General features: G+C 61.8%; 2 protein-coding genes across 2 annotated transcripts in view; both read left to right on the top strand.

The window, feature by feature from the left end:
• Window positions 1-7,148, top strand: part of LOC100054068 (cationic amino acid transporter 4) — a 45,720-nt gene extending 38,572 nt beyond the window's left edge. Inside the window, exons 2-5 of the mRNA XM_001488939.6 lie at window positions 154-1,175; window positions 1,629-2,215; window positions 2,475-2,583; window positions 2,684-7,148. Coding sequence (XP_001488989.3) covers window positions 194-1,175; window positions 1,629-2,215; window positions 2,475-2,583; window positions 2,684-2,856 — 1,851 coding nt within the window. The 5' untranslated portion in view covers window positions 154-193 and the 3' untranslated portion in view covers window positions 2,857-7,148. The remainder of the gene's footprint in view (window positions 1-153; window positions 1,176-1,628; window positions 2,216-2,474; window positions 2,584-2,683) is intronic.
• The window catches only part of LOC100056784 (cationic amino acid transporter 4), a 99,972-nt gene that overhangs the window by 28,032 nt on the left and 58,483 nt on the right, over window positions 1-13,457 (top strand). The gene's annotated exons all lie outside the window — the stretch shown is intronic.

The raw sequence follows: 13,457 nt of genomic DNA, 5'->3' as shown, positions 1-13,457 counted from the left end.
CCTGCCCTCCCTGCTGCCAGGCCCTGAGCCTGCCTCATCCAGCCCTGCAGCTGCCAGTGGTTCCAGGCTTGGGTCCCCAGGGCAGGGTCAGAACATGGACTGAAGGGTGGTCAGGACCCAGGGCAGACTGTCACTCCCCTCTCACCCTCATAGGTGCCGGCAGCTGGCTTGGTGCTCCTCTCAGCTGTCAACCATGGCCCGGGGACTGCCCAGCACCGCCAGACTGGCGCACTTTTGCCAGAAGCTGAACCGGCTGAAGACACTGGAGGAGCCCACCATGGAGAAGTCGCTGCGGCGCCACCTGACCACGCTGGAACTGACCCTGCTGGGTGTGGGTGCCACGGTGGGCGTGGGCCTCTATGTGCTCATGGGAACTGTGGCTCAGGAGATGGCTGGCCCTGCAGTGATTGTGTCCTTCAGCGTGGCTGCCGTGGCCTCCCTGCTGGCAGCCTTGTGTTACGTGGAGTTTGAGGCACGTGTGCCCTGCACGGACTCTCCCTACCTCTGCACCTATGTGTCCATGGGTGAGCTGTGGGCCTTCCTCGTTGGCTGGATTGTGCTTCTCCAGTGTCTCATCAGTGGAGCTGCCATGGCCCGCTCCTGGAGCCACAACCTAGACGCCATCTTCAGCCACAACATCCGCAGCTTCACTGAGGCCCATGTCGGCATCTGGCAGGTGCCCTTCCTGGCCCAGTACCCAGACTTCTTGGCTGCTGTCATCATACTTGTTGCTTCTGGATACGTCTCCTCTGGAGTCCGCATCTCTTCTTGGGTCAATCACACCTTCTCTGCCATCAGCCTTGTCATCATCCTCTTCATCATCATCCTGGGGTTTGTCCTGGCCCGCCCGCACAACTGGAGCGCTGAGGAGGGCGGCTTTGCGCCCTTTGGTTTCACTGGCATCATGACTGGTGCCGCCATCTGCTTCTATGCCTTTGTGGGCTTTGGCGCTATTGCTGCCTCCAGTGTTGAGGCCCGGAACCCAAAGCGAGCAGTGCTTAAGGCCACTGCCATCTCTCTTGTCCTGGTGGCTGGCACCTACATCCTGGTCTCCACAGTCCTCACCCTCATGGTGCCCTGGCACAGCCTGGACCCTTACTGGGCACTCGCTGATGCCTTCCACCAGCGGGGCTATAGCTGGGCGGGCTTCATTGTGGCGGCTGGCTCCATCTGCGGTAAGGGGCCCTTCTGGACAAGGTGGGAGGGAACAGGGTGGTGGGGCCCTGCCCTAAGCCTCCAGGGAACACGTCTCCTCTGGGCCTGTGCTCCCAGTTGCATCCTGGGCCCAGGAAGGTGCTAATGATTAGACTCTCCACCCAGGCTTGTGGGAGGGACCTACTCACCACCCCTCCCAGTTCTACACAGAATGTCAGTTCTGGGCATGTGCTTCCTTCCAGGCAGAGGGATTTAGCCCTCAGATTCTCCAGTGAGCCTGTTACTGAAACTGGGCTGTCCCCTTCCTGGGTGGTGAGGGGGAACAATCCAGCAACCACATACACTCGGCCTCACTCTGAGAGCCCAGGCAAACTCATGCCCATGATCCCAAGGGGCTACCCATGCCCTGGCCTCAGCTGTAGCCCCAGGTGGCCCTGTCCACCATGCTGATGTCTCTCCAACCTCTGCCGCAGCCATCAACACTGTCCTGCTCAACATCTTCTTGTTCTTGCAACGCATGGTCTGTGCCATGGCTGCCGACGGGCTCTTATTCCAGGTGTTTGCCCATGTGCACCCCCGGACCCAGGTGCCTGTGGTGGGCATCATGGTGCTTGGGGTCCTCATGGCTTTCCTGGCACTGCTGCTGGACTTCAAGGCACTGGTACACTTCCTCTCCATTGGGACGCTGCTGGAATGTACTGTTTTGCCCACCAGCATTATCATTATACGCTTCCGAAAGGCCCCATCCGGTTCTCAGGACCCAGACAGCCCTGAGGGCACAGAGCAGGCTTCACCTGAGCCCGGGCAGCTGCGATCAGCCCTGAGGCCCTACCTCCGCTTCCTGGGTGGGTGCAGACCCGGAGCCGCTGTGGCTTGGGCCCTCGGTGTCCTGGTGGGCTCGGCCATCACCCTGGACTGCGTGCTGGTCTTTGGGGACTCGGCCCTGAACCTCCCGCCCTGGGGCTACACCCTGCTGCTCCTGCTCAGCTCCGCCACGTTTCTGCTCAGTCTCCTCGTCCTGGGGGCCCACCAGCAACAGCGCCGGCAGGACACCTTTCAGGTACTTCCTCCAGCCAGCGCCCACCGCGCTCAGCCCAGCCAGCTCCCTTCGCCCCTTCCTCCTCTGCCGTGGCAGGATGCACCAGGGCCGCAGGGTGGGGGAGGCCAGTACCCCAGCCCCCTCTCTCTGCATGGCGGGTGGGCCCTTGTCTCTGGAATCTCCAGAGGCAGAGGAAGGCTCTGTGGACTCCCGAGAAAACAGGCCCTGGGCCAGCAGCCCTTCCCTGCGGCCCAGCCCAGCCCTGCCCTTGTCCCCTCAGGTTCCCATGGTGCCCCTGACTCCCGCCCTGAGCATCCTCCTCAACGTCTTCCTCATGCTGCACCTGAGCTACCTGACCTGGCTGGGCTTGTCCATCTGTCTGCTTCTCGGTGAGTGGGGGCCAGGCTGGGACCCCAGGGGGCTGCAGGAGGAGGGCAAGCAGGGAAGCAGGGCTGGGACCTACTCTTCAGGCTTATGCCACCCTTTCAGGACTCGCAGTGTATTTTGGCTACGGCATCTGGCACAGCAAGGAGAACCAGCGGAAACGGCCAGGGTTGGCTGTCCCACTCGGCAGCCTGGAGGAGATGGTGCCAGCCCTGCAGCCCCCTAGCCAGACACCAGCGCAGGAGCCCAGCCACACAGAGCAGCCCTCTAGTCCATGAGGACAACTGGGGCCTGCCTGCTGTCCCCCACCTCCTCAGAGGCCAAAGGAGCTGCCAGCCCCTCTATCCAGGGCAGCTTGGGTTTGCAGACCTGCCCATGCTGGGGCATCCTCAGGACCTTAGGACCTCAGCCCAGGTGCTGAGCTTCGAGTCTTTGGGAGTGGGCTATGGCCAGGGCTGCTGTGGTGAACTCTGCCCAGCATCCTCCAGTTTATGACCAAGTCCAGCTACCTGGGCAGGTGGAGTAGGGCGGGCAGGGAAGAGGCCCAAACCCCAAGGATCCACAATAATAACTGCTCAGCCATGTGGCCCATCTCCATGTCTACTGTGGAGTTCTTTGTGGCACTGACTCCTCACCTGCCCCAGGAAAAGAGACAGTTGTCCCCAATCCACAGCAAAGGTGCAGAGGTTCTGTAAGGGGGAGGTGCCAGCCCTGGGACAGTCTTGAGTCAGGGACACAGCCAGGCCTTGGTCCCTGTGTCCTGCCCTCAGGCCAGTCCCCTCTGCCAAGCTCAGAGGGGTGCTACACACACCAGACAGAGAGAGAGGTCCATGACAGGACAGGGCTAAGCTCCCTTCCAGGTTCCCCACATGTCCTCTTGGAGATGGATGCTGAGAGCAGAGCCTGGATCCCAAGGTGGTCACCTAGAAAGGGCAGTGCAGTTCCAGGGTCCCCTCGGTTTCTCAGGGCTCCCAGAGAGCAGGGCAATCCTGAGGCCTGCCCCGGATGGAGAGGCCCCCTGCCTGGGCACACGCACAGGCACACACAGCCCACACGGTCTGCTGGGCGTGCACCCACGTGCAGACTGAGGCAGCAGCTGTTTCCCAGCCCAGGGCTGCCTGCAGCTTCCAGCTGCCTCTCTCCCTGCCGCCCCCTCAGGGCTTTGTGACAAAGGCTCGGGATGGGACACACGCGGGCAGGTGGGTGCACAAGCACCTGGGCCTGCTCCAGGTAACTTCAGCCCACCTGTGGTGTTGGGGCCTCATGCTTGGGGATCCCCAGGCCCACGCTGCACCCCCTGTGGCCTCCCCAAGGCCATGCTCCATCTACCATAGACACCTCCCCATCCCTGTTCCTGCCTGTGAGGACCACACAGGAAGCCACTGGCTTTGGCAGCTTTACTCCTCCACTCTCTGCAGCCTCAACATCACTTTCTCTGGGCCCCAAGGACAAGCAAGGACACATGACCCCACTCCAATAACCAGGCCTCAGGGCCGTGATCTCTCTCCCCGGCCCTTCTGACCCCGCCTCCCATGGACACTGCCCTGGGGGTGAGAGGCAGCAGGGACCCCAAGGCTTTGCTGAGGCTCCAGGTACCAGATGATTCCAGATCCTGCCCAGCCTGAGCCCCAGGCCTCCCCTCCCCAGCCTGGCCCATGGCACTCCACGAGCAAGCTGCCAGCATGGCCCTGCTCACCAGGGACCAAAGAGGAGGCAGCCCCTTGTCTCCCTGGGGTGGGTACCCTGAACCCTGCCCCTCACTGGGACCCAGAGAGGGCTTGGCTCCTGCAGCCTCGTCCTTCCCCTCCTGACTGTGGGTGCAGGACACGGGGAAATTCTCCAGCAGGCAGGACTCAGGCCCCCAGGGGAATTCCAGAACCTGAACAGGCCAGCCTGCTGGGGCCTCCGTGTCCTCTGTTAGGGACATTCTCTCCAGCCCCTGGGCTCTACGTGGGGTCTTGGTCAGAGTGTGGTCCTCGTGCAGTTGCCTCAGGCTGGGTGGGCAGCTGCCCAGACACATTCTCAGTGTGACCTTGGGCAGCAGTGACACATGTGTCCAGAGATACAGCCTCCCCACCCCATGGCTCCCAGAAGCCCAGTGAGCAGGTTCTGGGGTGTTGGGCTGGGGGTTACCAAGGAGACATATAGAAGGTCCCAAAGGACCCCATGCCCACCAACTCAGCCCCTCCCCCCCATCCCAGCCCTCCACAGCCAGAGGGCTGCCACCAGGAAGGGGCTGGTGCTCATCAGCTGAGCAGAGGTGCCTGTGCCTTGTCTGGGGCCCTAGGGGCTCGGAGCATCTGCCCACTACACTCCTCACTCCATGGATGAGGCCCAGAGCTGGGAGGGGTTCTGCCCTGGGAACCCAGCACAGAGCAGCTGCCACACTCCTCCTGTCAGGCTGCCTTCTCCCTGGCCTTGGACTCTGGCTGCACAGACCCCAGTGTGGGGCAGCTGAGAGGGCAGGGGCTCTCCCTGTGAGGGGGTGCCAGCAGGCGGAGGAGGGCTGGGAGCCAGGCAGGGCCGGAGGTGACCACAGCCAGTGTGGTGGACAGCTGGTGAGCGGGGAGCTGCTGGGAACACTGGAGACGGAGCCTGGGAGAGCGTCTGCAGCCGCAGCCCCAGCCCCAGCCGGAGCCCCACTGGACCAGCGCCCTGCATCATGTTCCCTGCAGTCTCTACACAAAACTGGCTTCTGTGGTCCCCAGGCAGCACCTGCCTGCCGAGGCTGGAGCTCAGGGAGGGACAGTCTGTCTGGGAGCTGAAGGGTGGAATTCTCCCCCCACCCCTGCCCTGGTCCTGCCGGGGCTTCAGCCATAAAGGAGCAAATTTGGGGCCACCACCCTTCCCAGCCCCCAACCCTCAACCCTCAACCCCCAACCAGCAGAGAAAGGCTACAGGCCTCAGGAATGGGCCAGTGAGTGTGTGCCAGGCCCACCCTGGTGACGACGTCCAGCTCCCAGCAGCAGCAGTGGGGGCAGGTGCTGGGCCCCCTCTAAGGCACCTGGGCAGCCAGATGTGGGGGTGGGGAAGCTACCTGTCTGCTCAGGGTTGGCAGTTCCCTTTGGGGCCTTTGTCTGCAGATGAGGACAGCAGGTCGGGACTCCAAAGTGTAGCCCAGGGTCAGGCAGGCCCGCAGCCCCCTCCTCATGCTTGGTCCTCCAGTAGAAATGGGCTTCTCCATCCATGTACAACAGCAGCAGGTCACAGAAGGGGGTGATTTGGGAGTGGCAGGGCAGATCCATGGCCCGGCCCCCAAACTGCCATCCCACCACCTCCACAGCCCTCATCTGAGACTCAGTGTCAGCACAGGGGCTCAGGGGGCACTCAGGGGGCACGTGCTTGCTGGCAGCCAGAGGGAGCCACCTTGGCCAGACTCGCCACACGCAGCCAAGCCGCTCCAGTGCCCAGAGTGAGGGTTGTGGGGATGAGCCCGAACTTCCCTGCCTGAGAGAGACCTGGGCTGAGCCTCTCTGCCTGTGGCTGTCACCCTCTCCCACCCCTCACCCCTGCCCACCCCACCTGCCCAGGCCTGGCCCCTACCTGCCCAGTGACGAGGATGTGGAAGCGGATCCCGTAGTGCTGAGCAGGCTCTGGGCCTCCAGGCCTGAGGCCTCCCCCCACTGAGCGGCTGTCCTGGGGCAGGAGAGAGTCCAGTGGCTGCTCTGCCCACTCCTGGGGGGCCTGGCCCTCACAGGCCTCATCTTACCCCTCCATTGACTCCAACCCCAGCCTGAGTCCAGGGTCTCAGACCTGTGTCATTGCTGAGGACACAGGGGACAAAGCAAGCTAGGACCTGCCTCTCAGAAGCTCCCTGCCTGCTGAGGGGACAGGAACAGAAAGGTCCCTAAACAGACACCAGCAGTCGGGGTGGGGGAGGTGGGGCATCCCGGGGCTGTGGGGTCCAGAGAGGGGCACTCACTCTCCCCCGGGAACCAGGGAAGACTTCCTGCCGGGAGCCCCTCAGGCTGGATTCCCAGGGCTCAGGAAGGAGCTCTAGGCAGAGATGGAGGGCGGGGAGAGAGCAGAGGGAAGGGGAGCAGGGTGTGGGTGGGTCCAGCCCCACATGGTTGCACAGGGCTGGGGGGGCCAGTGAAGCCAGGCCAGGCAGGGCCCAGTGGGCAGTGTCACAGGGCATCACTTCCAGGGCTGGTGGCTGTGTGCACATCTGCGTGAGGGTGATGAGGTGACATGAGGAGGCAGAGGGATGGTGGTTCTGCTTGGGAGACTCAAAGACATGACAATACATGCAACGCAAGAGCGTTGAGTGCATCCTGGATTGGAAAATAAAAAGATTTAGGTCTATTATTGGCACAGCTGGGGAAATTTAAACGTTGGATTTCTTCTGCCAATGTCAAATTTCCTGAGTGTGACAAGAGGACAGTGGTCACCTGGGGAAGGTCCTCATTCTCAGGACAGCGTTGAGAGGGGTGAGTGTCTAGATATCTGCCACTTATTTTCCAATGGCTTCTGTGAAATCCATCTAAAGAGATCTGGCTCTGTCTGGAGTTGGAGAGAGAAAGCAAATGAGGCAAATGGAAAAAAAAAAAAAAACACCCCAGAGAATCCAGATGAAGGCTATATGGATTTTCATGGCACTAATCTTAGGAGTTTTCTATGGATTTAAAAAATTTTTTAGATAAAACCTTAAGGGAAAAGTAACAAGAAAGCCCCTGTGCCGTGGAGGGAGGTGCTGGAGGCAGGGCGGAGTGGAGGAGGGGCTGGGGTGAGGGGTCCCAGCTGCAGCAGGGTGTGGGGACAGATGGGGTGGAGGCCAAAGGGCTCAGGAGGGAGGCTGGATGGAGCCTGTGCTGGGGACCTGGAGCTGAGACCCCTCCTGCCCTGGGACCCCCTCACACACAGCAGAGCGTCCAGAGGGATGGGCCAGGCTGTGGTCTGTCCCGGCCACCACAGGAGGACAGGTGGGGGAGGACCTGGCTGAGGAGCAGCGGGCGGGCAGTGGGGCCACACCTGAAGTTGGAGCTGCTCTCCTGCAGCTGGAAGGAGTCATGGGGCCGGCAGTTGGAGCCCCTGGTGTCCAGGTCACAAGCCCAGCGGACGTGGATGCCACAGCACCGCCCTGCACACAGCGCATCACTGCTCCACCAGCACGCGGGCCCCAGACCCTCTCCCCCAGCCTCCCAGAACCCTGCCCCCACGGACCCACCAGCAAAGCCAGGTCCTCAAAGACCCCTCCTGGCATGGTCACAAGGTCCCCCATGCAGAACACAGGGCAGTAGGGGCTGAAGTGTGGGCAACAGCAACAGAGCTTGAAATAGGTGGTGTCCCAGGTCTCCAAGGCATTGGACCTGAGGGAAGTGGGGCTGGCAGGGGGGTCGGGCCAGGCAGGACCCACCATGCTCACTTGGAGAAGTTGAACTTGCTGAAGGTGACTGTTTTTGATGAACAGCGTGAAGTTCTCAGCCTGGACCAGCAGGGGCTTCCTGCAGGTGGGAGGAGGTAAGGGACAGGCTCTGCTGTCCTGGGACTCTGGCCTGGGTGTCGGGGACACTTACACAGGCACAGTGTCATTCTCCACGGGGCACCAGCCCCACATCTCACAGGTCCTGTGGGTCCCATTGAACACCACACACTGGCCCATTTTTGTGCCTTGAAAACATGAGACAAACTCCAGGCCTCCAGTCTCCAAAGGGCCTGGGAAGAGAGTGGGCAGGGGGCTGCTGGCAGAAAGAAGAGACGCAGAGCCATCACTGGGTCTGCATAAGGGAGACACCCAGGGTCCCAGCCCGGCCCCCTGAACACCATCCCAGTGCTGGCGCTGGAAGACGGGGCCCACAGTTACCGTGGCTGTGCATCCCAGCCTCCCCTTCAGGACAGTCCTTGTCAGCCCAGCAGGTCCCCAGTGGGATGGAGGGGGCTGAGGTGGTGAGAGAGCAGAGCTGTCCAGGCCCAGGAGGTGTCTCCCCTGCGTGACCCAGCCCTGCGGTCCCCAGGGACACGCCCCTCCCCTGCTTAGCCCCCAGGTTCCCTGAGTTTGGGGCACATGGGAAAGCTGGAGGGTGCAGATGAAAGGAGGTACTCAGAGGGGGAGGGCGAGCAGCCCCCCAGCCAGATAGGGGTGCAGCGCTGTCTCCCAAGGGAGAGCGAGACTCCTTCCCTCCTGACAGTTCTGTCCCTGTGGGAGCAGAAGTGACTCCTCTAGGCCCAGCTCCTCTGGTCCAATTCAGACGACAGAATAGGGAAGGTGGAGGGACTCTGAGAGGGTGAGCTCATGCCAGGGTGGAGGTGCTGGGTGTGGCACACAAAGGGTGGGACCCTCCTCAGAGGAGCCTCTAGGGAAGTGGGACCTCACACACTGGCCAAGGGACCACAGGCCAGTCCTTTCCTGGCTGGTTCTGCTGTAAACAGGGACATTAGTGCCTGCACAGGGTCACAGAGTTCTGGGCATCAGCCAGGAGGGCATGAGGGCTGAGCTCTCTGGAAGTCTCAGACCCCGGAGAGGAAGCGCCCTCAAGCGTCGGGCACTGGCACAGACATGGCTCTGCCAGGCAGAGGGTGGACGCCGCTGTCCAGGGCCCGTGGCTCAGGGGCAGCAGGAGGAACACAGCATGAGGGTGGCAGGAAGGCCTGGGGACCTGGAGAAGCCAAATGAGATGGTGGGACTTTGTGGGGATGGGACTGTGAGAAGTGGGCAGAGGACAGCATGGGACCACCTGCTCTGCCTCGCTGTCCCTACCTATGTCCTGAGTCTGCCCCTCCTCTCCACCCTGGCTGAGCCACCATCTCCTCTGACCAGACCCCATGGTGACCAGCATGGGCCCCACCTCTGCCCCCATCCACCTCCCTCCAGTAGCCCGCGTGGTCCATCCCAATGCACAGACGGTCACGTGCCCCTCCTGTGAGCCCATCTGTGGCTCTGCTGCTGCTGGATCCACTTCAGCTTCTGAGAGGGGCTCACAGGTCCTGTGAACCAGGGCGACCCCCTTCCTGGCCCTGTCCACACCTAGGGACAACCCCACTCAGTGCAGGGAGCCCTGGAGGGGCCTCATCTCACACAGCTCAGGGCCTTTGCCCTTGCAGCCCACTTTGCCTGGACATCCTCAAGATCCCCCTCCAGCCTCACACCCTGCAGGAAACCCTTCCTGAGGCCCTGGGTTGGCTGACGTGCCTCCCTGGGTCTCCCAGCTGCAGCTTCTGCCCCCCTCGCAGGACGGCCACCTTGGCGGTGCTGTCTGTGCAGGAGCTCCGTGAGGTGGGGAGGATGGAGTTTTGCAAGCCTGGTCTGGAAGAGTTTTGACAGGTGTTTGCTGGAGGCTGTGACACCACGAGGACACAGTGTATGTGCTGGGAGGGACCAGACAACCAGGCCCCTGAGAGGAGCTGGCAGGAACTCCACTATTTTCAAGAAGCCGGCTTGTCAGATCTGATGGATTACCCAGCCCCGGCAGTTTCGAGAGAAGGGCCAGAAGCCCGGACAGGGGCAAAGAGGATCACACAGATTCCAGAAAAAACAGGCCTGTGGCCCCAACACAATTTCAGGACAGTCTACAAACCAAACATTAACTAGACGTCTCTGAGCATTTAGAAAGGGAAGGACGTCGTGTGTGTTCCCAAACGTCAGCACATCCTCTGTGCCCGTGCCTCACCTCGTTGTAGACGGGGCCAACCAGGGACATGTGGCACCCCAGCCACTGTGGTGGGACCAACAACCAGGACTCAGGGGACAGGTGGCCACACAGTTACCCTCCAGCCCAGCAAGCAATTCAGTGTTGGTCAGTTAAAGAAAGATGTCACCGTGGAGGCAGGCTTCCAGGGCTGTGTCCTGGGTCCCAACTGTTCACACAAAATCCACAACTGGGGAACCTCACAGAGAACAAGAGTGGAAGGATCCAGAAGCCCACTGCTCAGGGGTGCAGAGTCCCATCACCCACAGGCTGGAGGCCTTGGGTCAGTGACTCAGGCTGGCTGAGCCTCAGTCTTCTCCTCTTCAATGGGGCCTGCAGTAATTCCTGCCAGGCAGGGTGCTTGGGAGACGAAATGAAATGATTCAGGAAAGGTCTCAGCTCAGAGCCTGGGCTACAGCAGTGCATGCTGAGCCTCAGGCACCTGGGAAGGAGAAGGGGGGACACGGCTGTGACCCAGGGCTGGAGGAGGAACCAGGGACCCACTGGGAGGCTCCCAGGCAGCCTGACCTCTGGGCATCTGCCCTGAACTCAACTCGTTCTGGCATCACAAGGAAATTGGTCACCAAGAAGAGTATGTTCTCTCCCTGGACAGCAGGGGTCTGGGCCCATCGAGTCATCCACCCTGTGCCTGAGGAAAACGCCTCCAGTGAGGCGAGTTGAGGCAGAGACGGGAGGCTGACTGGGTTTCCAGCCATTTCTGAGCCGCTTTCCACAAATTTGAGGCAAGTTTTTTCTCATGTTCACGCTCATTCACTCAGCCAGAATTTTCCATGAGCCTCCTGCTTCTAGGCACTGAGGATCCAGAGCTAAACTGGGCTGGGTGCCCGCCCAGGCTAGTGGGGAGGTGGACCCCTCACTGCACGCATGGCCGGGGGCCAGGGGAGCAGGTGGTAAGCTCTGCCCAGGAAAAGGCAGGGGCTGTGGGAAAGGGTGGCTGGTACCGTGTGCTGTCCATGACAGCTCTGCATGTGTGGGGAGACGCACACCCAGGAAGGGGAGGGGAGGACTGGGCAGAGGGCAGTGGGGGTGGCAGCGGTCAGGATCTGCAGGGACCTGGTGGCCACCATCACGGAAAGGGAGCCTCCAAGGTGGCAAGCAAGGGCTGGCAGGCTCTGATGGAGTCACCTCTGGAAGCTCAGGCTGGCTGCTGTGTGGAGCGCACCTGGGGGCCACAGGAAGACCACAGGGACAGTGGGGGCAGCAGGGAAACCATCACAGACGGAATGGACAGGAGGGAGGGGCAGGGAGGTGTCAAGCTGGGTCCAGCGTTGGCACTGGGGACGTCATGGCATCATTGGATGAAAAGAGGCCCCCCTGGAAGAGGGTGAGGGTTCCCTTGGATGAGGTGGGTGTCCACCAGGAGGCGGCTATACTGGGGCAGGTGTCCCTGGGGTACAGTGTGGGCATCAGCATAACAGAGAAAATGGGGGCTGTGGAGGATCTGGGTGGAGGGAGGAGGAGATGGAAGGCATCATGGGGCAGCAGAGGAGGCACCAGCTCACAGGGCCCAGGGCAGGGAGGGAGCATTCAGGAGCTCCAGGCCCTGTCCCCCTGCCCCCACCCCTCCCTCAAGCTCAAGCCTTGAGTCCCCAGACCCTGCACTCTTCTGGACGCCCCTTTGTAAATGCAGTCCCTCTGGCCCGGCTTCCTGGCCATCCCCTTGTCCACCTGGGAACCTTTTACACATCCCTGAGAGCCTGTCCAGGGCCACTCCTCTGTCAGGCCAATCCTGAGCCTGGCCCTGTGACAGCGCCAGCACCCCCTCTGGCATCACATACCCTCTTGCACACACTCGCTGCAGGGGTGGGGTCACAACTGTCAGCGCCTGGCAGCAGCACCCAGACACCCACCTGTGGTGGCTTCACGAATTCACCATGTCCCACCTCTGGGTCCCCAGTTCCTTGATCTGTGTCATAGAAACTCCCTTGAGTTTGGTGACGATGGAAATCTGAGGGTCCAGGTCCTGCTCCTGGTAGCCTTTTTTGGCCAGGAGGGCTCACCTGGGAGGGAGGTGATGGGCAGTATGGCCTGTCCCCCACACATGGTGAGCAGCCGCAGAGCTGGCCCTGCCCACTCAGCCCGTACACACCCTATAGGCTCCCAGCACAGCGTTCAGGCCCCGCCTCTTCTCCAGCCTCATTTCCACCCAAACACTCCACACAGGCCAGACATCGTGGCCACCCATCAGAGAGCCATGCGCTCAGACTGAGCTGCCCACCTCCTCCCTCACCAGCCCTCACCCTCCCCTGCCCCGGCCACACCCAGCTCCTCCTCAAAGGCTCCCCTGACCCAGCACAGCTGGTGGCCTTTCTCAGGGGCCTCAGGGCTGCAGCTCTCACAGGGGTCAGGGACTACCTCCTGCCCTCCCGGGGCCTCCTGGGCAGGGCGAGACCATCCTGCTCTGTGCCCAGAGCCCAGCACGGGACTGGGGACAAGGCCCAGGAAAGGAGGCAGGTGGGCACACAGGAGGACACAAGCACACGGCTCACTCTTGTCCCTACTTGCCTCTAGACAGATAGAGATCCTTCCTTCTGCCCCTCCCCTGTTCCAACATGCTCCCTCCACCACTGCCAGCCCAGCCCCTGGAGAGTCAGACCCCCAACCCTCAGCACAGCAGGACCAGTCAGGGTCCCTCCAGCCAACCTGCCCAGGAGCCATTCTCTCACCCACCACGCAGACCAGGACCCCGAGCTGCAGCAGCCTCTGCAGGGCGCCCACCCGCCACTTCCTGGTCATCACCTACTTCTCAGTTTTGTAATCCAGAAGCCCCCAGCCTGTCCCGGCCCCTGGGGAGCCCCTGCTCTCAGCTCCTGCTGGCTGCTGGGAGCAGGAGTCAGCACAGCAGCTGCAGCCCCAGCTGAACAGGAGGCAAAGCAGGGGCCCAGGCCAGGCCAGTCCAGGCCAGCAGCGTTAAAGGGACACTTCCACTGGGGGCAGGGTCCAGCCCCACCCCAGCCCTGGGCTCAGCCCCAACCCCCAGCTGCCCTGGGCCTCCCTTCCTCCCCACACTCCCTCTGCTGGGCCCTGGGGCACAGACAGGAGCAGCTGCTTTCCCCTGCCCTTTGACCTCACTTCCTTGTGTGCTGAGTTGGTGACAGGTGTTATAGGTACTTTGAGAGGGTGGCATGGGGTCTGCAGGAGCCCAGAAGAGGGGCCAAGGAAAGCTTCAGGAAGAAGGGCCCTCTGAGCTGACACTGCAGATTCTGAAGTTCAACAAGCGAAGCTGGGGAGGG

Source organism: Equus caballus, chromosome 8 (assembly GCF_041296265.1).
Source record: "Equus caballus isolate H_3958 breed thoroughbred chromosome 8, TB-T2T, whole genome shotgun sequence".
In the NCBI taxonomy this organism is placed as follows: domain Eukaryota; kingdom Metazoa; phylum Chordata; class Mammalia; order Perissodactyla; family Equidae; genus Equus; species Equus caballus.
The sequence above is the reverse complement of the archived record's forward strand: the minus strand, read 5'-3'. Positions and strand labels throughout refer to the sequence as shown.